General features: G+C 44.9%; 1 protein-coding gene across 3 annotated transcripts; it reads left to right on the plus strand.

Annotated features, from left to right (window-relative positions):
• The first annotated feature begins 1,081 nt into the window (after window positions 1–1,081).
• On the plus strand, window positions 1,082–26,939 carry Nahoda (DOMON-like domain-containing protein nahoda). 3 transcript variants are annotated; one of them, XM_071713732.1, is made up of 18 exons: window positions 1,082–1,535; window positions 8,373–8,756; window positions 11,752–11,822; window positions 16,889–16,986; window positions 17,062–17,185; window positions 17,568–17,799; window positions 18,608–19,111; window positions 19,846–19,884; window positions 20,081–20,599; window positions 21,793–22,236; window positions 22,551–22,693; window positions 22,789–22,866; window positions 23,014–23,356; window positions 23,664–23,868; window positions 23,957–24,144; window positions 24,456–24,628; window positions 25,146–25,383; window positions 25,757–25,893. In XM_071713732.1, the coding sequence occupies exons 2-17, from the start codon at window positions 8,567–8,569 to the stop codon at window positions 25,359–25,361; spliced, it is 3,567 nt and encodes a 1,188-aa protein (XP_071569833.1). In that variant the 5' UTR covers window positions 1,082–1,535; window positions 8,373–8,566; the 3' UTR covers window positions 25,362–25,383; window positions 25,757–25,893. The 3 variants fall into 3 exon arrangements, with proteins under 3 accessions (XP_071569833.1, XP_071569831.1, XP_071569832.1); XM_071713730.1 differs by lacking the exon at window positions 25,146–25,383 and having other exon boundaries at window positions 1,090–1,535; window positions 25,757–26,939; XM_071713731.1 differs by lacking the exons at window positions 1,082–1,535; window positions 25,146–25,383 and adding an exon at window positions 7,157–7,305 and having other exon boundaries at window positions 25,757–26,939.
• The last annotated feature ends 283 nt before the right edge of the window (window positions 26,940–27,222 follow it).

The raw sequence follows: 27,222 nt of genomic DNA on the forward strand, positions 1-27,222 counted from the left end.
TTCCGCGTCTCGTTGAAAAATACAGCTCGCGAATAATAAGCACGCATTTTTTCACATAAGCTCTCATAAAATATACAATTTAAGGTAATAAAATAAATACAAGGAATGCATTTATTCTATTACGTTTATACAGCGTTTAGGAGCTTATTACGCGTGTTGTCCTAATAATTTTTTTACCACAGTGTATATTACGATAGATATTACGAAAACCGGCTGGGTCTCTCTTTATTGCTTTTATGATTCATTTGGAATTGGATCCAACACATTTCTGAGATATGTTAAGATCAACTGTCGCGATGTTGTCGCCGCACCGGTTGCGCTACGTCCCGCTGGCTACCTTACAACACCTGTTGTATTTAAAATTGCGTATCGCGCAACAGAAATTCCTTCGGAAGTTAGTCATATGTTGTAAGATTATTTATCGGTATTTAATTCATATATCACTCGATCCAGGCCAACGGTTCCTCCGCCTTGCAATCTCGCTTTCCATATTTTCGAAACTCCTGCACATTTCGATCAATTCTCACTTTCTGAACTTCCTTCTAGCTAAAAAGAAAACGCGATGAGTTCGATTTTAGCTAATTTACTTTTCTTTTTCAAGTCGCATTTACTTCGCGCTTTTATTTCGCGGAAGAAATAGCTTTCGTTTCCGTCCCCCTCCCCTTCCTCCGCTTGAAGCACTCTTTCTATCCATAATCCATACCGTCTGTTATTGCGTAAAACACGTGATTGAAGAATTCGGGCTCCGTGTGGGAGAACTTCTGTTTCGACTCGGCTTTCACGGAATGCCGAACGGCCACTCTTCTGCGCAGCGCAAATATCGAATTGACTACGGCATGGCAGAGCGTAGTAAAGGTACGGAGGCGCGGAGTATCCCTCCGTCTAACTCTTCGGCGTAATTCATCCCGGAGTTTTTCAAGTCTCGAGCTCGCTCGCGCTCGCTCGCGAGGAAGGCAGGTATTCGGGCTGAGCGAGCTGAGCTCCAGCAGGCGCAGCAGGGGGGGGGGGACAGAGGGGCCAAGAGGTGAGGCAGTCAGGTAAGAAAGCGGGCGAGCGAGTCCTCGGCATCATAGAGGTGGGAGGCAAAAGTGGTAGTAGTGGAGGAGAGCGTAAAGTGAGTTTTCGCTCGCGGCGTTCGCTCGCCCGCTCGCCCGCTCGCTCGCGTAGCAGAAGCGAAGTCGCCCGTCAGTCGTCTACGCGGTTCCGCGGTGTCGCGGTGTCGCCGATGGTATCATCCCGCGAGTAAAAGTGGTGCCTGTCTGCCTCGATCTCGTGATTTCTCGCCTCCCGCGGACGTGCGACGCGAACATCCGCTCGGCCGCTATCAAAATGGCCGCGCGCTGAAGTAAACTCGCCGGGTTCCTGGTGCCGCGGCTCTCCCGGTCGATCCGGACCCTTCTCGGGTGGTCTTCGCTCTCGCAAGGGGCTCGTTCTTTCCTGACGATGACGCCGGCGCGGAAACGCCTCGGATAGAATCCTCCGCGCGCGAAGAAAGGAAGAAGTGAAGAACGAAGAGAGGAAGTCGAAGCCATCAGGTAATTTTAGTTCAAGCTCATCTAAACTCGACGTGCTTCGCACGCCGCCGAAGTCATGTAACAGTCGATGAATAACCGAGTCGAGATCGGGACTGAATGAAAATACGTACGCCGCGTGATAATATCGGCCCGACGAGGTCGACGGTATCCACCTGGTGGCTGGTTACGTTCTCCATGAGAAGTAAGCTGACGTTAACTACCCGTCGAACGTGACGCAACCGTAGGAGCCGAGTATCGCTCCCGTGATTCTTTACCAAGAAACATTCGCAAATACCTCGCCTTTCGATGTTAAAGTTGGAGGGTAGAAACCGCTTCGCGTATCCTAATATTACACAGTTAGATAACATTTTACTTTTAACTATACCACGTGTGTCGAAATTTATTACTTTAACTTCGATGATTTAGTTAACGACATATTTAGTAGAAGCACTAGCGATCTATAGGAATGGTTAAAAACTCGAATTGAATATAATTTAACAGTATTTGTCGAGAACTATATCGAGATGATTTAATTTGATGACTAATATTGTATATTCATTTTTATAACTAAAATTTATATATTTATTTGTTAACAAGACACTTATGAAAGAATAGGTGCATTTAAAATTCAATAGATGCGCTGATCCTTGCACGGTTTATACCATTAATAAACATGAAAACATACGTCTATTGTTCATAAATAATTGCATGCTAAGTCAGAGGAGAAAACGCGCTGTTAAGCTAAAGAGAAAATTGGCCGTCCGCCTCGTAAGACCTCGTAATATTTATTAACTTCTAACTTATGTTAAAAAGGAAAACAATTGTGGTCTGCGGGTTAAAATTTGTTAAATATACCGAGGATAAATCACAATGAAATACCGTGTGGGACCGATCGGATCGGTCGCACTTCAATTCCGGCGTCTTATTCTCGCCCAGGAACACACCACGCCGGACGTCACGTACGAACGTTATCGTTTCTATTCAGCTAAGTACGGTGTCGTAACGCCCGACGGGTTTGTTTATTTCGAGGGAAAACGGGACGCCGTGCCGTGCCTCGCCGCCAACGAGCACGGGATGTTAATGAGTTCGACGACGCGCTCGCTGGAATGCCAGCTCGCTTTCCATAATACATACATCGCCGCGCGCCGCCGCCGCGATAGCGTTCACCATAAACGTCTCGCGGCCCCCGCCCGGCCCCGACGGCCGCTTCGAGCTCCGCGCGTACCTCCCCCTCTCGCGTTCGCGAGATAACATCTCGACCGCCGGCCGGTCCAGGTATGTAAGTAAGAGAGCCGCGGAGTGCAAACGAGCGCGATCGGCAGGAACGCCCGATCGGCCAAGGCCGTTTGAATAACGTCCTCGTATGATTCGATATCGAGTCGACACTCGGCGTCGCAAAGTCTGCTTGAATCTATTTTTGTTTTTTTCTTCTTTCTTCGGGACAACAATTTTTTTCCGTCTTTCCGGTTTTTCCCGTCTTATTCGCACATATAAAGAGTAGATGAAGAATGTTATTATATAATTGTTAGATAATCTTAAAGGTAGACCGAAGAAGTTTATAATATTGCTAATTTCATGCGCGCGAAAGATGATGGAATTGTCGAAAAAAAGTTTACTAATTTAACGTGAGACAATTTCGCAATTGTCACGACTATTGATCTCTATATGTCGTTGGAACTCGGGCGAAAAAGTCCCAAGGACGAACTAAATTCGCGTCGCGAATTAAATTCGACGGAGACAACGGACGAATCTCGACGGTCCCGGCGATGAGAACGAAGGACACACACGCGACTTCCGGCGTCGCGCCGACTTCCGCCTGCTCTTCGACGACGCGGGTCCCCGCGAGTCCCTCCAGCGCCGGCGCTGGATGCGTCAGTTGAGAACGGGAAGTCAACGAGATCAACGGCATCGCGTTCGCCGGAATGCCAGGTAGCTTTCCAGGACGTAACGAGGGAGAACCGTTCCACGTATATGTTGCGGTCTTAATCTCCCACCTCCTCTTCTCGCTGCCGAGCCACCTCCCGGCGCCGCTCGCTCGTTTACGCCGCTCCTCGTGCACGATGTATCAATGAGAACGATCGGCTGCCTCCTTCTCGCGGTTAGAAGGCACCTTCGAGACGAGCGGCGACGGGTCAATCTTCTCTACCAGGCCTCCAATTTCCAGTCCAGGAATTTAAATTACGCAATTTACATAAAAAAATAATTTCGTTCGTTTTATATATATATATTTTTTAAATCTCTTTTGTGATTTTTCTTTTTGGTTAATCGAATTCCGGAGACGAAATCCGACGAGACGATGGAGATTGGTATGTGCAGAACGGAGAACGGTCGAATATTCAATGACTAAACCGAGACGCGTCAAAATGGACCGAGTCTTTGAGTCCTTGAATCTTTCACGTCCTCCTTTTGTCATATCTATACCTACGTAGCTATCCGAATTTTTCCGTGACTAATCGAATTCGTGTGCATTAGTCACGCACGCTGCGAAAATGTTTTTGTTCGCCAGTCTCAGGTTACTCGGAATTATTTTTGACTCAGACAGGAATTATATAGAGTTCTTAATATTTTGCTATTTTTTCTTATAATACAAATCGGGTGTTGAGAGAAAATTTATGTTTTATTGTCTCGATCGATTAGCCTTATCGTAACTTCGAGGTAATGGATCTCCACGTCGATACATCTGTGCATCGACATATAAATAATGACTTGCATTAATAAAAGCGCGCGGCGCGAGATACAACCGAGCGGAAGGGAGGGACAGCTCGTACTTATCTACGTTTATCTTCGTGCCCGTTTATCCCCATCGATACTTCGTTCGTCAATTATCCACCCCGTGCGGCTACCTCCGCCGCTTCGCGTTGACAGCTCCTGCCGAATGACCCGTCCATTTCCCGGCATGCGAAATCGGTAATAAGTCGAGTCGAGGTTCTTCTTGCGTGCGGTTCCGCTCCGGACGATTCCGTAATAGCTGTTATTTTTATGTGCCTGCTTCTCGCGAGCAAAGTCATCGGAGGGAACGAACTTCATCGGAATGCTCGGGTATATCCGTGCTCGCTTTCCGTGGCGAAGGAGGAGAACTACCCTGCCTATGTGCGAAGAATTCTCAAGCTCTCCGGCCTCGAGCTTCTCTCCTGACGTATTTCAAGTTTTCGTGCTTCTCCTGCGATTTTAATAAGAAGCCTAGCACGGTGTTCGGTATGAAACTTGATAAGGTTGTTTTTATATCAACAATTTTCTCCCCGTTAATTTAAACATCCACGAAATAGAAATTTTAGAATGATGTTTCCGCTGTTAGACATCTTTCTCGTTTCTTTTTTTGCAAAAGTGTGCTTCGGATTTAAAAAGCGCGCGCTGTGAAATTCTTAATTAACAATTACGCAGACAATCCTCTTCTTTTTCACCAATTAGTGCCTGCTTAGTGCATCCTCCTTTTCCGCCTTCAGTTTAGGAAACAATGCTCCACGCTGTGCGCGTATCTATCCCCTCTCGCGTTGCTTCCCACGTGGAAATGCGACGCCTGAATAGGACCTTTCATCGCAATCGTCGCTCGATATGTCACCGTGATGGGAAAGATGCGTCCTCGATGCGTCGCATCTTCACGCTCCCATTCCAGTTGCAAATTATGCAACGCGCAGGTGGTTCCAATCCGCGATATTTTCACGCCGTTTGACTACACTCGCGTGACAGGCTCGAAAGAAGAAAGAGCTCTCTCGCGAAATGTGTCGCATTTGTCGTGTCTCCTTCATGCGCGAACGCGCCGTCCGCGTCGTGTGCTAGAGATATTCTTCAGGCGCTAGAAATGAATAAAATTTATTCTTATTTAGTTAGGCTGTGTCGATACGCTAGATAAGTAAACGTTCCCAGTCGACTGGATGTTCAAGTGTCATCGAGCAGCTTTTCGGGGGGCTTCGTTCCCGCGACGGTGGCCGCTTCTCACGTCCGCGACTCGTGAAGAAGGAGTTAACGATGAGATAATTACTGGCTGGCGGCTGCGGCGCGCACATTGTTCGCCACCGATCCGGACGTACGCACGTACCTCCGACGCCGACGGCGGTATATCTCGACTTCGATGACTCATGAACGTGCCATGCGCGGCGAATAACGTATGCGGTAGAAAGTACATTTTATACCTGTGCAAGAAATGAAGCCGGAATTCGCGTTGCGAAATTATGTCTAATCCTCGTTATCGGAAATATAAATTCCTCCGTACTTTTCTCCCGGCTCAATTTTTAATCGATCCCGCGAAGTGACTCAGAGCGACGCGAATGAACGAAACTGAGTGTCGAAAGGAGATATTAATGATATAATAAGAACCAAAATATTTTTCCGATGGTATCAGTATAAGAAAGTTTTATTTCAAAACATTTTTACATCACACACCAAAAGAAAGACCGTCCGCGTATAAAATCTTAAAAAAGGTCATAATCTTTAAAAAAAATTTAAATAAAATTTAAAAAAACCACTAATGTAAAAAAAATTTGTTTACGCGTAGGAGCGTCAAATTAGTTTTATTAAAATATTTTTTTAATTTTAATTAAAATTTTTTAAAATATACAATACAAAGATTTCTGTCTTAAAGTATCACATTTTTGTGAATGTCAGTCACGACAAAACAAGTTCCTTCTCAATAGTCATCCGGGCTGATTTTCATAAACCAACAACGTGGAAAACAAGTTGCATAGTCCACTGTTATCCCCAGTATTTAGAGGGGTCTAAGGCGTACGTACGTATATTACTGCAGATGATAAGTCTGCAAGACTTCTTATTATGAGGTCTTTTTTATCCAGCTTACAATTTGGATCTATACACGGATTTTTTTCGTCTCTTTCCGAAAGACGGAGCCCAGTTTGCTCCGCACAAGAGCCTATCTTGCACGGAGGGCGCAGCTTTCGGAAAAAACTTTCCATGTTTACATGGCTCTAGTGGACTCGAACCTGGTTCCTCAGATTACGAGTCTGGCCTCTCTACCACTAGACCACACTGCCGCCTTATAAAATCGTATGTCAATAGCCCAGTTCCTAAAACTTGTCGAAGAAACTCGCGGCGGGAAGGTTCGAAAAATAAGAATTCAACCGTTCTTCTTTAATTTGCACCGTGGAGAAGTTTCGGAGGTAGCGTAAGGGTATAATCAGTTCCACGTCAATCATCTCGCCCGTTTAGAGACTACGCGGGCGCACCAAGTTTTTTTTACAAAGGGCGCCGCGAACCGCCGGAGAGTGTACCGCGAAGTGTCAGGAGATGACTCACGCTGTGAAATTTAATAATTTTTATTGTTCGACATCTCTCTCCGCGCGCGAGCATGAAACACGTTCAGCCTCTTTCTTTCCCTTTCCGTTTGTTCTGGCTCTCGGAACTCCTTTTACGCGCGTCCTTCTGCTCCGCCAACGGAAGCGGAGGAGGTAGAGACGGTGGTGGTGGCAAGGAGGTCGCTCATGTAAGAGACGCGGGTATCCTTCGAATTATGCGATCCGCGAGATCCCGGCTCGTCGGGCACGATCGCGAGGATCGATAGCGGGTCGAGGAAAAGTACGTTGCTGCCACTCCTCCGTCTCCTCCTGTTGCATCTGCCTCCTCCACGCCGCGCCGCGGCCGCGGCCGCGTCGAGTACGTCAGGCTCTTCTTCTGATCCACTCGTTACGTGTTTATTTTGCAATTATTACGTTCTCGCGTCTGGCATGCCGACGTACATCATCGCCGATTAACGGACACCGCGGAGTTGTGCAAAGAAACCAGCGTCTAACACGGCGAAAGCTACCGAGGAACTGGCGGGCGTGTTTGCGAATGTATTTATGTGAGTGTCTTACTTCTTGTTCTAATGGCATGCTTTCGGCGAATTATCGGAAGTTTCGCTATTACCAGAAATCCGTTCTTTTTATGTACACTGAAATAAATATCTCGTTATTGCTGAAAGCAATATTTTCAAATCTGTTCACTCCGATCATTTTTATTCGTTTCCATCTTAAATCTCGATAATTTACGAAATTATTTTTCAATAATTGCGAGAATGTAATTCATTTTTTATTTATATCAAGCAAAAATGCTAAGACGTATTTTTCTTGCCTTTTTAGAAATATAGCCACGCATCTCGGATTTTAATTTATTGTTACAAAAATTTAAGTTAACGTTACAAGTCATTGCATAATCGCGAATGAAACACGCAGTGAAGGTTACGGTACTCGTCTTCTTCCTGCGAGCCGATTCTTCGCATAAGCGAAGAATCTATCTTCACATGAGCCATTTCCCACGCGTCTTCGCGAACGGCTGAATTAACATGCGACCGGGCAGGCAGTCGATCATGCAATCCGCACGTGAACGTTTCCACTTTTCACTTTTCACCTTTTCGACTCTCACACACAAATCTCTCTCCTCCATTCAAATCTTACGTGCTCGCGTGCCGAAAAATAAAGTTACTCGAGGCACGATTTCGGCAAACTCGTGTGAAAATCCTCATTTCTTATCATTCCTTGACACGCGAAACTTTCACTGTTTACCTCCTCACTTCTGAGAGAAGATCATATGATCGATACCTTCTAAACAGAATAGAATAAGTCATGTTCGAGATAAACTTAAATCTTATAAAAACTATGAACTTAAATTCCTCTTTCTGCTCTTCAATCCTGATCTTTTAATTATCGCGAGTTTAGCTTGTGAGCATCGAATCTGCGTTTTACTCGCATTTAACGTCAATACAGACGAGAGTCGTACAATAAAACGTTTATCGCGCTGAATACGCGCCTTTCTTGCATCCGGATGCGGATCCCGGGAAAAGTACGATCGCGGCCGCCGGCCGATCGCTTCGAATGGCGATCGAGATCGAGGATCGATCGTAAATAACAAAGTTCATCGCTCGACTTTCAGATCGGCCTCGCCGGAGCGAGCAGGAGCGACTGGACTCGCCTATGCCGGGCAGGGCGGAAGGACTCAGAAGCAGCAATAGGAGCAGCAGGTGGATCTCGGTAGCGTGAGAGGAAAAATCGTTGGTGAAGGACGCTGTGTGTCCTTTTTTTTGCCAGAGACTATTTTCTCTCGCGAGAACACACTCCCACCAAAGGATGTCGCGGAGAACGGGACGCACGACGCTTCTCGCGTCGTACTTGACGCTGCTGATGATGACGCTAATAACGATGACGTCCTGGCGAACCGCCCACGCTCACGTGGCTCTGACGTTCCCGCGAGCCAGGCACTACGACCTGGACTTCCTGGATAATGCCAGGACGCCGGCACCGTGCGGCATGCCGCGTGGTAAGTTTGTTATGTTATTAATATTATTGCGTGTTAGTCCGACAATATATCTCAGGTTTTAAATGTTTATCTTCATCTTAGAATTCCTTAGTAGTTGATTTGGAGTCAGGTCTTCCCCAGCGAGGAAAAATATATATTAATTATTTTTGAATACAATAAATATTTTGAAAAAATGGACAGACTGTAATATTCTCGCGTTCGATTTTTCAAAATACATTTAAAGTACAAAAGTCAGATATATTTACTGACAATAAAATCGAATTTGTAGTTATTTTTAGAAAAGAGGATGTAATTTGAAAAATGTTGCAAAAAAACGTTAGTAATCTCGAGCACTCTCTAAAATATACTCCAAACTTTGGCGGAATATCGGAGTCGCGCGAGAAGCGTAATAAACACGTGACAGAGATTTGAGTTTCCTGTCGGAAGCCTGTCAATGGCATATATCGAGAGCGCCCCGCGTTCTCCGGAAACCGCGACGGAGAGGCACTTTTCGCGCGAGAGTCGCTCGCTCGTCTCCGGACTCCGGAGGAGCGGCGCAGGGAGCGGGAGGGTTGAATGCATGGGGAGTGACGGCGCGCAAGGGGGCACGGGTTTCTATGGGAAAACGACATTAACGCGAACGCTCGATCTCCCTCTCCCAGTTGGAAGATATAGCCCGCCGACGTCGCCGCCAGTCGGTCCGATTCGAAGCGACTTTCACCGGCTTGCATGAAGGGAGCGCGAGCCTCTCGGTACTCGCGGGCATTACCTTTCATGTTTTATGCGTATCTAACCACCGATACTCAGGGCCGTATCTATATAGAGGGGAAGAGCCAGGCTGATCATCAGGAAGATCGCAATGCGACCTTCCTTCCCCTCGAAGAAAAACTTTCAAGATTGAACGCACATGAGATGCGAGAGATAGACACGATGTGACGTTAATAACATTGATAATTAATTAGATATTTAATATTCTGAGTTAGGAAAATACCGTGAGGTTTCATATTTCCATCGCATGTATGCGAAAGAGTTTAAGACGAAAAATCGATCGTTCTTCTTGAACACTCGCGGCAAAAAGTGTATCTAAAAAAATCGGCGGGGTGTTATTATTTACTCTCTCCTGGGCTCCTAATTCTATTTTCTGATTTTCTTTTGGACGATTTAATGGCGAAGCCAGCGGGGTGGAAAGCTGAGAAAAAGAAGATCGTAACTGTTACGATCGGCGTTTTCACATTGTTGCGCCGCGCGGCAACGCGAGTCATCACGAGGTCGTTGCAATTACCTTGCTCGGTGTCATCGATCCTCCACCCTCCCCCTCATTTTTCCTTGCGAAAGCGTAATTAAGACCACGCCGTAGATGGCACCGCACGGGTTACGTAAGCGGCAGAGAGAAAAGAGAGATATCATTATATTCTCTCCCGTGTGGGTAACGCGAATTATTCGTCAGCCCGGGGAAAGGAGGCGACGTGTCTCTTCTTCGCGGAGAGACACCTCTCTCCGTACACCGACTCCGCCGCTCTCATTTTTATCCACCTTCTCGCTTATTATCGGGGCGGTGATTAATCTGTACCACGCCACTTATTCTCTCACGCGTCACACGAAATTGCGAAAAAGTCGCGTAACCGGTCGTGGAAAATTGCAGCTCGAGCCTGTGCGCGTCACGCTACATATAAGTGCGTGCGGTTGCGTAGTGACATTTACGCCGACCATAATTGACGAATTAAAAGACTGCGATTGTATCTCTCTCATTTGCCGACACTACTCGATTACGCGCTCCAATTACGTATTATTATATTACTTCTCGATGTTTACTTTTTCTTATTCGATAATTAAGGATTATGCTGCGAAACAGAAGAAGAAAGTATACATTATTCCGTCTAATAAAAAGTGTTGTTTGTCCAATTTTTATTTCTATAATAATTGTAATTTCTACGTTGAATAACGAATAATATTGTTCGTGATGACAAATTTCCAGTCTCGTTCGAGACTGTAAATCTACGCGAACTCTATTTCATTTCCTCCGGGATTTTTATTGACGATGCCTTTTGCTTCACATTCAATTCTGGATTGTAATTGACTAAAACTAGCCGCGGTTTGACTCGACTGCCTCTACGATTGCGCTAACGCATACCAGCTGCGCGAGCGCGGCAATAAATTTTTCTTTCCGCGGTTGTAATTTAATCGAGCCGCTCCGACGGCTCCGCTCGGTCAGTGGAAGAGAAGAACCGCTTTCCTTCCGGAGACGCTTGGGGAAGCGGAAGGGGGCCGGGTATTACGGTAATACCGGAAAAGTTGATTAAAAGTACCGGAGGGTAATCAGTTATTTGCATTTATATTAAATTAATGCATAAACTTCGTGGATTTGGCGCGTCCGATGGTACGAGACTGCTTCCCTTTTTTCCTGAAGTAATTATCGTAATAAAAGAAAGTCGAAAAATAATTACGTGAAATATCGCGATTGTATTGCACGGGAAGATACTTGTCCCATTGCTGATTCCTAATTTCCTTTCTTGAAATCTTAATAAGGATCAAATTAGCAAAATACCCGCGCGACAAACTTTCGAGAAACGTGTAAATGTGCGATGAAATTCGTTTACGCACGTAGTTCGTGTTACGTGATTTTTTTTCTTAAAGCGAACGGTGAAATTTCGCCGTAGTTTCCATTTGGTATATACATCTCCTTCGAAAGGCTCGATGGAATGCTCGATAGAAGGCTGAATGTAAATTAATAGGCGAGAAATGTCCCGCGCGACGGGACATTCCCGGAGTGCCTCTGAATCGCGACGTATCGGCGTTAGCCGATAGGTGACCTCCGGAACGGGTTGCGACGGAGCCCCGAACGAGGCCAGAATCAGGGCCTCGTCGCGACTTTTAATCGCCGACGAATTTTCAGAATTAATCGCCGATGGTGCGGAACGCGGCGCCACTTATCACTGCCCGATCTCACTTTACTCGCGGGATTACGGTCACAGTTTAATTTTGATACTTGTTCCAAACGTCGTTTTTTTCTTTTCAGGCCACGTCAAGACGTCGTTACTGGCAGGAAGCAATTTCAACGTCACGTGGCACCTCGCCTATCCCCACAGGGTAAGTTAAGCTCCCACGAGTCCTTTGAGATTTTTTAAAAATCGCGTTATACGCAAGACGTAGTAATAATTCACCTATAAGCGAATAAAATGACTGGGTATTGGAATTGCATATTCGACGAATATGCATATTCAATTTATTGTATGATATAATAATGTTGTGTGTAATTCTCTGGATCTGGACAATTACTAGCAGAACTATGCAGCGGAACGAAGAAACGTCTCGCGAGTCTCCGAAAATTAATTAGCGAGAGTAACGGGAATTTCTTGGATACCGAAAACAGACTCGAGGAATTTTACCTCCTTGAATATTTTATGATACCGACATTCTTTTCGCTCATTCTGACGCAACGTACGCTATGCGAGGTGTATGCCTACTTTGCGGTATATTGAAATCTACACTTTAATTTTATGGCACCAAGATGCGCATGAAGAATTTCTATACTTTATTCCATTTCTGCGAATATCGAATTATCTCATTGCGTTTTATTCGTCACGTTGCCCGCTCGCTCGCTACGATGACATGGAAGAAACCCGTTCTTGAATGAATTATCATCGCCTTACCTGTCGCGCGGTCCCGCTCGAATTTCTCGCGGATTCTCGCGCGAGGGAGAAAGGAAAACAAAGCGTAACACGCTTGGTCACCACCGTCGTCGGCGTTAAATTCGCCGCGCGTTACACATCCGCAACTTCGAGGCGGCTGTTTAAAAGTCGTATCAGTCGGTTACGTGAAGACAGGATAAAATCGCGCACCGTGCGTTTTATTATTTCGCATAGGGACCACTTTCTCCGTAGCGTCGACCACTTCCCGGACTCCGCGTCCCCCCGCGGCCGATGCGGACGTAAAACGCGTTCGGCATAATGGAGCATTCTTCGTGCGCCGCGGGTATCCGTGTAACGCGCGCCACTCTTCAGGTCTCGCTCTTTCTGTAACTCTTTTTATATCTCGGTAATTAACCCTTTTACACAGCGCGCGCATTACATAGCGGGTTATAATGACGGTTGTCTATTTTGAAGGCGCAGTAGGCTTTCTAAGCAGCTAAAATTAAAGTTCCTACAACTCGGGTCGATTAAAATCTAGATTTAAATCCGGATAAATTGAATTTAAATTACTCATCGATTGTGCACGCACAATCCTATCGAACGCACGATACCTATGATTGAAGCCGGCCGAAAGAGAAAGCTTTACGAGGCCTCGGAGAAAGCATTTAACTGATCGTGAAGCGTGAGATTAATGAAACGTCGCGTGTTATCAAAACTCTAGGGGACCGTGAACGATGGCCCTTGCTCTTATTAAAATCAATTCTTGTCCCGTCGATAGTAGGTGAGAGAGAGAGAGAGAGAGGTACTTTTATGAGCTTTCGTGGAAAGCACGCTCGGAGAATGAAACGTTGAGAATTGCAAGGATACGTTATCAGAGCGTTATATAGAACCGTAAACGGTATAACGTTTTTCTTTATTAAAATCTAAGAGAGAAACTTTTACGAGCCTTCACAGGAAGCGAAGTTGTTGCGCTGCAAAGAGTTGGATCATACATGTCGTTATCAATCATATCAGAAACTCCTAGGACCATATAAATTAAGATCTGTTTAGTGAACTTGATTTTTTTAATAAATTTATCAACTACGAGAGAAAAGCTTCTCTGCAAATCTCTTTGCTGCTTTTGCATAACTATAAATATAAATATTTATTTTGCCTTTCCTTTTGCCCTCCCGACGCGTTTGCCGCAGTAAAAGCGCGCATTGCAGGGAGGTATTGTCGAATAATAATAATAACGTGCAACAGCCTCCTCATTGTTCATTAACTGCACCGTCAGGCGAACGGGGAAGCGCTCGTCGCGCTCGACGATAATCGCCGCGCGCCGTCGGTCGTTCGTATTCAGCGTAACGAGCACTCGGACACTCGGCGCGGTTTACGCGCCGGGACATTGCGAATTTGTCCGCACGTGGTTCTGCGAAAAGGAGAGGAGCACCACGACGTTGACGACGACGACAACGACGACGACGTGCCGGGTGCCGGAGCCGAAGAGGCTCTCTTCTCTCTGCCTACGCGCGCTCGTCGCTCAAGGTGACGCGCGCTGAATTATTCACGAGCGTGGTCTCCTCGTAGGCATGTAGATCTACGAGTAGGACGAATAGAGGCTGTATAGGGAGGCAGGCAGGCGAGCGAGCAGCGCCTCGCACACATAGACGCGGTGCCTGGAGCGCCTCTGAGGTAGAACAGATCGGTATGCCGGGTACCGTAACTCGAACGTCGCCGATGACGATCGCTCGAGCACGAAGGCGTCGTCCCTCGCCTTCGGCTAACGTGCAAAACCCGCGCGATTCTCCTGCCCGGCGAAGCGTGCGGCGAAACGGAGCGGCGAACGTTCATATGCAACGGCTCGTTCTCGAAACGATTTTCGTCCTTGCGATTACCGAGCGATATTTGCATGTTCTCGTTGCGGCTCTTGCGCTCTTGGACGAATGTAAAAGTAAAATCGACCTATTGTATATGCGCGGCTCGTTCTCGAAACGATTTTCGTCCTTGCGATTATCGAGCGATACTTAGTTTTCTCGTTGCGGCTTTTAGATGAATGTAAAAGTAAAATCGAGCTATTGTATTTCTCTTTAAAAAAATATTACGCTATCTAGGGCGTATTAAATATCATAAGAGATATATATATATATATATGATAATAAAACAATAGACAATATGCACGTGAACCGTGGGAGAGATATCATATTAATTTTACAGGCATTTGGTAAACGTTAAAAAAGATTCATTAATAAAAGACCGTCAGTTTCAAATTAGTCAAAGAATTGTAATTTTAGAAGACGTGGTGTAGACAAAATGCGTTTTCCTCTTTTTCATCAATACGTTTAGATCTGCGAAAATATAGACGGCTGCCGCGGTTAAAAATGCGGAGGGAGAGTCGCTTCTGATTTTGCAAGATGTTTCTTGCAGTCATCTCGCGAGAGTCTCGCGTGGCAAAGAGATGGAAGGTACACCCGCGATGAACATCCGCGAGGATTACGTTACGACAGGGACAGGTTGAAATCTTGGCCGCCGGCGGCTCGCAGCCTCCCCCCTCCGCCGCCGCCGCGAAAATATCCGCGGCACGAGAAAAATTCGACAATAACAACCGTGCCTGCCGAGAGTGCAGGTGTGTTCCGCCGTGCGAAGCGGTACCACGCTCTTCGTCGCTTCCCTTTCTCCTTCGCGGCGGCCGGGGCCTCTCGAAAGGGGGGAAAACACCGCCGTTTCGCGACGACGCGGACGCGACGCGACGGCCACCGGTTTTCGTTCACCGCGCGTCTTTTGCATCCAGCGTGAATACCTGTCGCGCCGAAGATGTCATACGATATTAAGAAAATAGCAGCAGGCAAACACTCAACTTGATCCGTGAAATAAAAATCTAAACTCAGATATTTGAAAATAAAAATTAGTGAATTTTGCTCCAAAAAGTACAATGAATGAATGTATCGATTACATCGAGAAGACTAATTTCTCCGAACACTAAGAAACTCAAAATGTACATAGATGTTAGGAATAATGAAAACAATGTCGAGGCTAAGAATTTATCAAGTTTGTAAAGATTACCGGTGACTACAGTCGCGATTGTCGATTCCGAAAGAGGAATTACACGTTGCACACCTCGATTAAGTTACAATAGCATCCGCGGCTATTAATCGCGTCGCGATAATCCTTACGTTGCCGCTTCCTACGGACAGCGGGGACGGATGCGGATGTTACTCAATAGCGTTTATGAACTTGCATCGGCCTGCAAACGGGCCACACGCACCACGCACTTTCCTAACGGTGCTCGCGGGACGCGTTTATAAAGAGTCTCACGGTGTCGCAATCGGTGGCGCATATCAATTGGTCGACCGATCCGCTCATTAAGCCCGTCGTTATGCTGTCATTACTCCCGCGGACACCGGTGGGGGGAGGGGGTCCGCAGGGGGGCTCGCGGTCCTCCGCGAGTCGCGTCGCGCGCTCTCAATTCGGGACACGTTTCATAAACCGCCGAGTGGGTGTCGCAAGCGCGTGATTGCGAGACGCGCTCGCGGGTAAACGTTAACAGAAATAACGTGACCGAGAAGCGTCGCTCGCGCATACAACATGCTTATAATGCGACTCCGTTTATCGCTGATCGTCGATAGCTTGACGTTGCCATGGACGCATATTTTTATCAAAATTAGTATAATAGTAATACATGATTCTTATATTCTTCGTTATTAGCCGAAATTAGTCGAAATACGCGTACTTGTGAAAATAAATTGGTATCTTAAATTGCAGTTGGAATTTTTGTGAAAATATTAAATTGCTTAAATAAGACAAAACGCGACTAATCGCAAAATAATAACGTTATTAATTCCATGTAATTGAATAAATTGATTAACATAGTTATTAATATAATATCGTGTAACACGTCAATGAAAAATTGTAAAATAATAGACATTAGTCGTGCCAGTAAACTCAAAGCGGAGAAATTCTGATCCGTTATTGTTGATTTATCGAGGATAGCGTGGCAAATTGACGGCGACGGAACGAATCATCCGCGATGTTTCTTGCAACTCGACAAGTTATGAGAGAAAAAAAAATCGAGAAATCAAACGACCGGAATCCGTTTGCATCGATTCCGCCTATTGGCTGGTATCGAAGCCGCTTCACCGCGTTACCTCGTGCTGATGATGTGTCATTTATTGCGGAACTTATGGAAAAAAGCCATAAATTTAACGGAATGACGTGAATGGGCAAAATAGAAATGGATGGATGGACGGACATTCAGTTCACGACTCGCGGAGCACATTTCTTCATTTCCTATATAGATACATGTACAGAACTATACTTCTCACGAAAATGTAATGCGTACTTCTCGTGCCCTTAATGTTGAATAGCGACAATTACGTCGAGATTCAAAATTTTGGCGAAGATGAAATAATGCAAAGATATTAATATTATTAATAAACAGTAAACTATGTTAATTAATGTTTAATATTTAAGAATAAATAGGAGATTTAAATAAATATTTTCGTAAATAAAAATTGTCCTTCTACTTCTTATGTGCGCTCACTCTTTTAGGGAGGATTTCGTCTTCAGATCTTAGACTTTTACGACAGACCTCTGATCGACCTGACGCCCATCACGCGAAACAGCGAGTTTGTCGAGGACGATGCTACGTAAGTGCGCGACGACGCGTTCTCTTCTCCCGGATCTTGATTACCCGATTAAGCCTGACGTTTCCGATTTTCCAGGGCGCAGAGCTACGCCGTGCAGCTGCCGCAAGATTTCACCTGCACGGACTGCACTATCAGGCTGCTGCGGGAGGCCGAGGAATGGGGCTCCAGCTACAGATTTTGGTCGTGCGCCGACATCGATGTGAGTTTCTCGTGATTTCTCTTGGAAAATGTAGCTTGTAACCCGATTAAACAGCAGAGTAATTTAATTGACGAGTGAAACGACGAAAAATATCTATGCGATTAGATTGAATAGCATGTTACATCGCGACGTTAACAGATACCTCGCTCTGTATTATAGAAAAACGACGGAAAACGATTGTACTTTATAAAAAAAAGTTGCGTAAAGAGACTGGATGAAAATATAAAATCGTCAAAAAATTATTAACGTATTTACGTATTGATAATTTTTCTCGGATTAACAATGTGTCATAATTATCGCTGTACTAAATCTTTTTAAGCTTTCTTTTAATGCCTCCCCCTTCAAGTTTCCTCCCGAGTGATCTACGATCTTTCTACGACAGATTCGTGATAGGAAGGACTACCGGGAGGACTGTAGCGGTCACGGACGTTACCTGCTCGGCAGGTGCAGGTGCGACCGCCTCTACCACGGCACGAGGTGCGAATTTAAGGAGGAGTGCCTGGACGACTCGGACTGCGGTATTCAGGGCACGTGCATCGACAATGGTGGCACGACCGCGCCTACCAAGCACTGCTATTGCAACGCCGGCTGGTTCGGTCCGGGTTGCGCGAAGAGTAAGTTTTCCCCTCGAGAATTTCTCGCGTGCCGCGACGACCGCTTCTCGGACACTTGTGCCGAACCGGAGTTCCGTTGACCTCGCGGTACCGACGTATCGTGATTGGAAAAAGAAACAAGAAGTTGCGGGCCCCTAATGCCAAAGCATAAAAAAATAAAATATTATAATTAGCGCTTTTTATTATATTTTTTTACTTTTTATCTTATGTTAAATCGAATTTTTTTAGACGATTTTGAAAAATACGTTGAATATATTATACTGATATTCTCGTTATGTTTATCAGTAATCCACAATACAAAACACATTTCAATAATACTTTTTAATATTTCTTGGATTATACGTGTATCAATCACGTTGAACGAATTAATTTTTCCAGTCTAATATTATTACTTTTCTTCTTTATTTTTTCTGCATAAAATGAAATTATTTACTTCCACTTCAGATGTTAATAATATATTAAAAATTAGCGAATTTATATTGCCATATTATTATTATATTCTTTAATGTGCGTGAAAAATTTATTCAACGCATTTACATTACTGAGATTTAATAACCACCGATTTTACCCGCAGCTATAAATTCCCGATCATGCTACATCAGTTAAAAACTGACGATCCATTAACTTCTTTAATGGATCCTTAAAAACAAAAGCGATTTAACAGTTGCCAATGCGAACGGACATCCATTAAATGGAAAAAAAAGGATTGAAAAAACCTCAGGCCGTAGCGAGCGTTGTTGTCTCGACGAGTTTGCGGTGAAACCGTCCGTGACAATCGCTCTTGCTTCATCGACGATTCTACTTTCAGGATCACCGGTGAAGAGCATCGACATTAATTTGGACGGATATACGATGAAGCGCTTCTCCGACGATGTCATATTCTATTGGCGGATCCTGAAGGAGAGCAAGGAGCTGGAGGGCATTCTCGTGGCGAACTCCACGACATGGATCGGTATCGGATGGAGGCCCAGCGATCTCGGCCCGACCTGCCGATCCTTCCCCATGATCAAGGATATCCCCGAACCACTTCCGCAGCCGGAGCCGAAATCGGAACCAATCGACAAATCGACGCCCAAATCTAAAGTGGAACCGAAGTCAGAACCGGAGCCGAAATCAGAACCGGAGCCAAAATCAGAACCGGAGCCGAAGTCAGAACCGGAGCCGGAGCCGGAAGCCGGCGTGGAGGGCGAGAAATCGATAGCGAAGAGACGATCGGCGAAGGCGGACGCGGCGACTTTCGGCGTAACGTCGCGACCGGATGTCGATGTTACCGTGCAGACCAGCGTGACCTATCAAGTCAGCACGAAGCAAGGTAGGATCTATTTATCGTCTTATATCACGTCGTTATTTCCCGGAAAGAAAATATAGTTGTCGATATTGCAAAATGTCTATGTCGCGGAGTATCTCAGGAAGTTACAATAGATACTCCGTTACAACTGTCTTCACGTGTTTCTTGAACTTTACTTCGCTTTCTGCGATATATAATCTTGTTTACGAAGTGAACGTCTACGTGTTCCTGCATGAGAAAGAAAGAACACGTTTGGCGACATATGCGTGATATGCATTCGGAAGAGTTTTCTTACTCGTTTTTTTTCTTCCACTACGTCGCGCGCAAGGTAAACAATCATTAATACTCTATCACTGCTAGTTAATCTATTCCGACGTGTTATACGTGATTCGTACAGAGTTCAAGGAGTTCGTAATTATACAGAGCAGCCGTAAAAAATGACAATGCAAACAGAAGTAATCCCGCGCGTTTGAATAATGATACGTTACAACAAGCGTCGGAGAACTCGCACAATTGTACGTTAAAAATACACACGTAATTTTTATTTTCAAAAACTGCGAATTCTATGAATGATATTTCAGGACAGACTTTTTTATTCTTTTTATTTATCACAATAAGACGTTAACGGTAATAAAAAACTTTATATTATTTTCCAAATCTGAAGAGAAGGAAAAGATAATTATTTGTAATGTAACCTTCGTAATATAATGTTTTTTGCGGAAGGTTCTATGGTTGATCATTAATTTTTTTTTGCATAGGCCGCAAGAGGAGATCCCCAAAATCAGCCGCGGTCTCTGGTATGTATTATATACTTATGTCCTAGAACAGCAACGGATGAGTCGCTCGCTTGCTCAGGAATTTAATAGCAATACGTAGATTTACCCGAGAAATCCCAGTAGTCTATAACAATAGCCTCCTTTCGAGACACGACGCACGAGGTGATGGCCCCAATAAGTAGATAGCTCGCACGACGTACGATGCTTTGTTGCACAGGGAAACAGGTCGAAGTGTCCAGCCCTGTCGCCGAGCCAGAAACCATCTCTGAGCTTGAACCTACCTCTGAGCCAGAACCAATCGGCGTGTCCAGCGCTGTCGCCGAGCCAGAAACCAACTCTGAGCCTGAACCTAGCTCTGAACCAAAATCCGAGCCTGAACCTAGCACCGAACCGGAGCCAAAATCCGAGCCTGAACCTAGCTCTGAACCGGAACCAAAATCCGAGCCTGAACCTAGCTCTGAACCGGAACCAAAATCCGAGCCTGAACCTAGCACCGAACCGGAACCAAAATCCGAGCCTGAACCTAGCACCGAACCGGAACCAAAATCCGAGCCTGAATCTAGCTCTGAACCGGAACCAAAATCCGAGCCTGAACCTAGCACTGAACCGGAGCCAAAATCCGAGCCTGAATCTAGCTCTGAGCCTGAACCTAGCACTGAACCGGAACCAAAATCCGAGCCTGAATCCAGCTCTGAACCGGAGCCAAGTGTGGGTCCGAAGTCGGGAGCGACGAAAGGTAACGAGGACCGATTTAACGCTTATTTTCGCACATCTCGCCACGCTATTATCATATCATTAACTCCTAAGCTACCAGAGATTTTTCGCTTTCTAACCGTTAGTTATTTAATTTTAGTTTTTTTGACGTCGCAACGAGAAGGATTACAAATTTGCGATAATTCCGACATACATTATACAAGTGTATTACGTCAATGAGAACAAATTCAATGATAAAATATGTATAAAATCTCTCGTAGTTGTAGAACATCTCAACGACAATCAGTACATCGCTCATTACTTCGATATTCGCGACTTTCACGATAACCATATGGCCGGTAAAAGTTTGCACTACTGGAACGCGAGGACCGCAACGGCAAATATTTGCCGTGAAAGCGTATTCAGCGTGCTGATAAAACGCGAGAGTAATCTATTCTCCGTCCGCCGCTTCCACCGGATGCCGGCGCCAAATGTAAATTGTTAAATGCAACTGTCCTGATTCCGCATAAATTCCCGTTGGTTTAATTTCGCCAATTGCGTCTTCGCACGCAGCAGCGAAGAGTAAACAACTGTACGCCAGAGATAACGTCGATAACGCTTACGCTTCACATCCTCGTCGCTATATACATCATGCTCACCACGAGAATTTTATATATTTTTCCCCTGTAAATACCGATAACTTCCGGATTGCAGCATGCATTACTTCGACACGAAATTTGCACGTGTCTCGATCTCTACCCGTCACGACTTCTCTCACGACACACCGTAGGATACCATTTAACCCTCGCATTATCATAACATCGACTCATCTCATTCAGACGAATAATTGATCCTATGGAGCTGAAATGCACTTAAAGGGAGAGTAGAAGGTTTTTAAAAATTTAAATTGTACGCAAAAAATATTCAATTAACAGGAAGGCTATGTAAAAAAGAAAATGCAACTTCAAAATTTCAAACAATCCAAAAGATGTACGTAGAAAATCTGAATTTCTCCTTGCACATAAATGAATTATAAAATTACAAAAAATTCGGGTGACAAAGGATTAAACGCATTTCAGTTAACCGTTCAGTTTCATCATATATAGGCATCCTCTACTACAAAACTCTTCGTTCTTTAGTACTTTTTATCCATTCTTTCTGGATCATTATCGATAATTATGCGGCGAATTTTCGCAATGCTCGGCTGTCTTGTGTTAACTAAATTTATTCGCGAAGCATCGTTGCCGGCGCCGGGGCACAAGTACACGCCCAAGCACGACTTCAACCCCATGGACTGCACGGACATTATAATCGGCACGGCGCGAGGGACGAGTTACAGGATCGGCGATTATTACACGAGGGACAGGTCGACGCCGCGCAAGGACGAGTACTGGGACGGCAGGGACAGCCTGACGGCCGCGTTCGGCTACGAACGCGACGGCGTCACGACGATGCTCTTCCGCAGGAAATTGGCCGCGAGCGAGCCGACCGATCACGAGATTCGCGACGGCAATATGCAGGTGATTTGGGCGAAAGGTCAAGAGCCGGGCAGGTACGTACACCAGCCGGCTAGCGGGATCGAAAAGGCCAAGGTCAGCGTCAAAGACTTCTACAAGGTCGACGAGCTCAAATATCACGGCCACGGAATGCAGAGAGGCGCGGTCACCATGAATTTCTTCGGTGAGGTCATCCATTCAGCATCCGCCGCGTTTATCCTCAGATTATTGAAGCCCGCGTGCTGTGTCTGCGACGCTTAAAATTGTAGATCGCATAGCGAATCCCGACTCAGCATTTTTGAACAAAACTCTTCGTCCTTTAGTATTTTTTAATTCATTCTTTCTGGATCATTATTAATAATAATTATTATTATTGCTATAAATGATTTTTATTGCGCAAAAAAATATTCTATTAATTCTTAAAATGTTTTTTATTCTTATCTTATGACGCTCATTAAATATTTTGTGCAATATCTAATAATATCTTGGACGTTTTAGATGAGGCTAAAAAGCCGGAATTCGCCGGCGGGGTGGCGTCGCAAGATGGTACCTGCGGTGGTCAGTGGCGTTATCCGAGAAATTGCTCGCCGGAAAATGGCACTTGCGAATACGCCATACAATGGACGTATAAGGGTAAAAAGGTAATTTATTGTTATATTATCTCGGCGTTCCTTTTCGTACGGGCGCGAACAAAGCCACTTGATGAAATCGATATCATGGAAACTTTTCTCCGTAGGATCTGATAATGTTCGTAATCTCTACGACGAATACCAATACGTGGACCGGAGTTGGATTTTCCGACGACAACAACATGGTAAGAACTTGTCAAATAAGGAGACAGTCTTTTCTCTTGATAAGCCGCTTCGCGATAGCCGATGTCCTTTTAACTGAATCACAAATTTGATAGCTGAAGATTCGAGCTTAGAAATACTTCAGATAATACTGTTCTTTTCGTTTTTAGTCGCAGACCGATGCCGTGCTCGGCTGGGTCGATAAGACAAACGGTCGGGCTTTCGTGATGGACACTTGGATTAGTGGTTACAACGCACCGTTACTGGACCCGTCGCAGGACGTCTACAACATCAGCGGTCGCATCGAGAATGGCGTAACCACCCTCCGGTTCTCGAGGAAACGCGTAACGAAGGACAGCAAGGATCTCTCGTTTACGGACGATCGTTGCCTGTATATGATGTTCCCGGTGAAGGGAGGCGTATTTAATCCGATCAATAAGAAGATCCGAAAGCACGACGCGAAACCGGTCGTTTCGTCAGACAGGATATGCATCAAGTCCTGCGGCCTGGAAGGTAAATACCGGCTACCACATTTTTGTTGCTCGCTAAAGTTGCTTGACAACTGTTAATGTAATTCTTAGAAAGATATTATTAATTTGTGTCATTTATATATCATTGTTTAATTATATTTCTTCATTTTTCGCATCTAATTATTATAATAATTGCTACTGTCACTGAATTAATTAATCTTTTTCGTTAGAAAATTATGTCTTGTAGTTATTGTGTTCCAAAGTATATTTCTGATTGTTAAAAATAATATTTTTAATTTGTTAAAAATAATACTTTTAATTTTTAATTAAATAATCAATTGCCCACATAGAAATTGAAGACCAAACCACGCCCGCGCCACCGAGATTGCATTACGATATCGAAGTCAAGCTTGTTAACTTGGGTGACGGATTTATGGCCCCCACACCCGACAGTCCCGACTTCGAAGTGATCTCGAATAGGATATCGGAAAGCTTCGGACCGGTCTTCGAGAAACTCCCGGGCTACTATCAAGTCCGACTCGACGAGTTACGAAAGTAAGATAGCAAAAAGGGAGAAATAATAGCAGCAAGAAGATACGATGTTTGATAAGGTACCACTCATTCTCGTTCGTTCCCGTTGCAGAGACAACGAACAGGGAGTGATCGCGCGCATGAATCTGATCGTTGACAAGAACGAGGTCAAGGGTAGATCTTTGAAAGCCGCGGACACGGGCTTAGAAGCGGAAAAAGCGTTACGCGAAGCACTCGTGACCGGCAAGGTCGGAGCACTCAGCGTCGATCCGCAATACTTGATAGTGAGAGCACCCCGAGGTAAGCGCTAAGTTTCTAAACATCATATATTAATGTGACACAAAACTCTCCTTGCCCTCGATAAATTTTCTATCCTAATTGAGATCCGAAATTAGATGATTTCTCATTTTTTCTTAATACTGCATATAACGGTAATTATCTTAAAATTTGAAGAGTCATGCAGTTTAATTATGTAGCTTCAAGTAGCGCCGTTTTTTAAATGCTAACAGCATGAAGAAATGAAAATTCGTTCAGATTATTCCGGATATTTATCTTCGTCAATCTCGTTACGAGTTTCACGAGATGAAAATATGTATTATACTTGTTTTCAGTGAACGATATAGAAACGGAGGACGAATACGATCGGCCACCTTCCGCGACAGACCTGTTTTTAGGTGCGACGAAGCTTTATATCGTCGTCGGTTGTGTAGCAGCGTTGTTGGCCCTCGCTCTGCTCCAGGCCAGTTGTACTCTTTACAGGAGCTCGAAGAGACGAGCGACCAAGGTATGTTCTGTGTGCGTTAGAAACTTCTTGTTCTTCTTCGTGTATTTTTTTCTCTCCACTTTTTCTCGCATTCCCAGGTTTTCCTCCTGAGTGTTGTGTTCTTTCTCTAACGAACTTGTGGTGATCCCTAACGTGTTCCAAGAAAGATGTATAACGCAATTGGAGTTTTATCTTTGAGGAAAATAATCTTTAAACATCATTCCGCACTTATTGTAGCAACTATTAACTAAATAACTGTAATATCGTAACCAATCTAATGAATAATTAAAATAATTCAATGCTGGAAAAAAATGTCAATTGAATTATAATAAAAGAAAAGCCGTAATTTAATGATATTGAAGACGCCGGATTTCTCTTTTCTTTTTTTACTTCGCGGAAACGAAAGATCAAATTGCCATTCGCGTACGTCTTCTTGGGACACTCCGTAGCGTAAAAACTACGCTTCCATCCCCTAATGAACCCGACATCTTTTGCTTCGCTTGTGTTGCATGACTCGCGCTTCCCGCGACCAAAAAAGAGGGTGTACTCGCTGCCTCTGGCTTCCTCCGACGCGCCCAACCCGATTCATCGCACGAACGCGACGCGGTACCATCGACAGCAAAACGGCGACCATCATCATCACCATCACAACAACAACAACACCAACCATCATCATCATCATCATCACCACCAGCTTCGGCATCACTACGTCCCGTCCGAAATGTCTATGCATCGGACTAATCCCAGCTGGTAGAGCTTCTCATCGAGTATAATCGGTGCGCAATGTTCCACTCGCCTCTATGTTCTTTCGCTCTAATCCAGTTATCTTACTAACTCGCTCTTTTATCTGGCTCTTCCTCGCTCTCTCTGTAATTGCACGTTTCTTGCGCCTCGCCTACCAAACTTTTCTCGTTTATTTTTTTTCCACTAATATAGGTTGATTAAATTAAATTAATTAACTTGTGTGTTTCTATCTACTCTATGCATCGACAGATTATCATAAATAAATTTTTTTTCTTACGTTATTAATTGATAAATAAACATGTGTGAAATATATAAAAGACAATAATTTCTGATTAAGAAATGACGAAAAAATTTGTAAAATTATTTGCATTTTTCGTGTTCTAAACGCGTTATTTTTTTGCGTAGGAACGTTTGATCGCCAGTAATGCCTGGAAAGACTACGCTTCCGGCGCGAACACGAACTTCGCGTTCGAGGCGTTCGAGACGGAGGAGAAGGCGCCGCCGCCACCGATTTCCAGCCTGCCGAGAGCCAGAGAGATGACCGGCAACGGTATGACTGGCATGACTGGTATGAATGGTACCGACGTGGTCGAGGGGCCCAACAGGATGGTCGGACCCAGGGCGACCTACAGTCTTCCACGCGCGCCCGGTGCCAGACACTCGGCGCCTGTTCAGCACGGTTACTACACGCAAGATCGCAGGGACCACTACGGCCGCCCAAAGAGCATGCACAATCCGGCGGGCGCGGTAGCCCAGGCGAATCAGCCAGACTTCTATTTCATGCCCAGCCAGCGAAAGTACAGCGGCGAGGTCGTGCGCGTTTACGTGGATTACGGCAACCAGATGCCGAAATAAACGAAGGGGAAGTTCAGGTCGAAACGCGAGAACGATTTTACCCGCTTCACCGAAGCGATCTGTACATATCCGAGTTGTAGTGACAGAGGACGCGGAGAAAGGACTACGCAGCCCCTGTGCGGTGCTATTTTATCTCTGTTTCTTCTTCCTCTTTCCCCGTGACCTCCCTTCGCCGAGGACAACCTCGAATCAAATCGCTGGGTTTGAGATACGGATAGGGAAGTCACCCCGTACGGAAGCATAGAAGTGGCGCTTACGACCAAAGAAGATATCCATGGGGCGCGCGCCCTATAATTTGTATAGAGCGTATGAACTCTCGTCAAACTTTTGTGCTTTTGCGGTGGAGAAACTGTATAATTATATAAATAAGTCTCATGTAGTAGCCGAGAATCTGACAGTCCGAGGATCCCTGAGTCCAAAATATGAATCTTACGATCTAGCAGTATATATTCGAAGATTCAAGAAAGATCCAGGGGCCATATAGCTTAATGTCAAGAAAATAAGACTCGAAGGATCCACGGATCCACGAATAACAGGATTCAACGATCCTGAAATTCGAGAATTCGAAGATCCATGAAAAAACATGTACCTAAGTTTATCTCGCTCGAATACGCGTCTGTTTATATCGCGCAACAGAATCCCGACACGTTCAATGGATCTACATCATCTACTTTAAAGAGCAAGCGTGGACACGCGTTTGAGCAATAAAACGTTTGTACATTTTTTAAATGAAGTTGACGCGTCATGTGTTTCTTTAATGGATTACCTTCACATCTTTAAAGCGTTACTTCCCCACATTGCTCCACTTATAGATGCAATTGGCCTATCAATACTTAAGGCCATTGCACGTAACAAAGTTTTAGTTTTAATCGTAAGGCCGTAAGAAAATAGACCAATCACAGTCGATTATTCTTCTCGCGCTTGAAGAATAATCGAGTGTGATTGGTCTATTTTCTTACGGCCTTACGATTACAATTAAAACATTGTTACGTGCAATGGCCTTTAGAGAATGTCAA

Source organism: Temnothorax nylanderi, unplaced genomic scaffold (assembly GCF_030848795.1).
Source record: "Temnothorax nylanderi isolate EJ_2023f unplaced genomic scaffold, tnyl_v1.0 TNYL_tig0129_pilon, whole genome shotgun sequence".
In the NCBI taxonomy this organism is placed as follows: domain Eukaryota; kingdom Metazoa; phylum Arthropoda; class Insecta; order Hymenoptera; family Formicidae; genus Temnothorax; species Temnothorax nylanderi.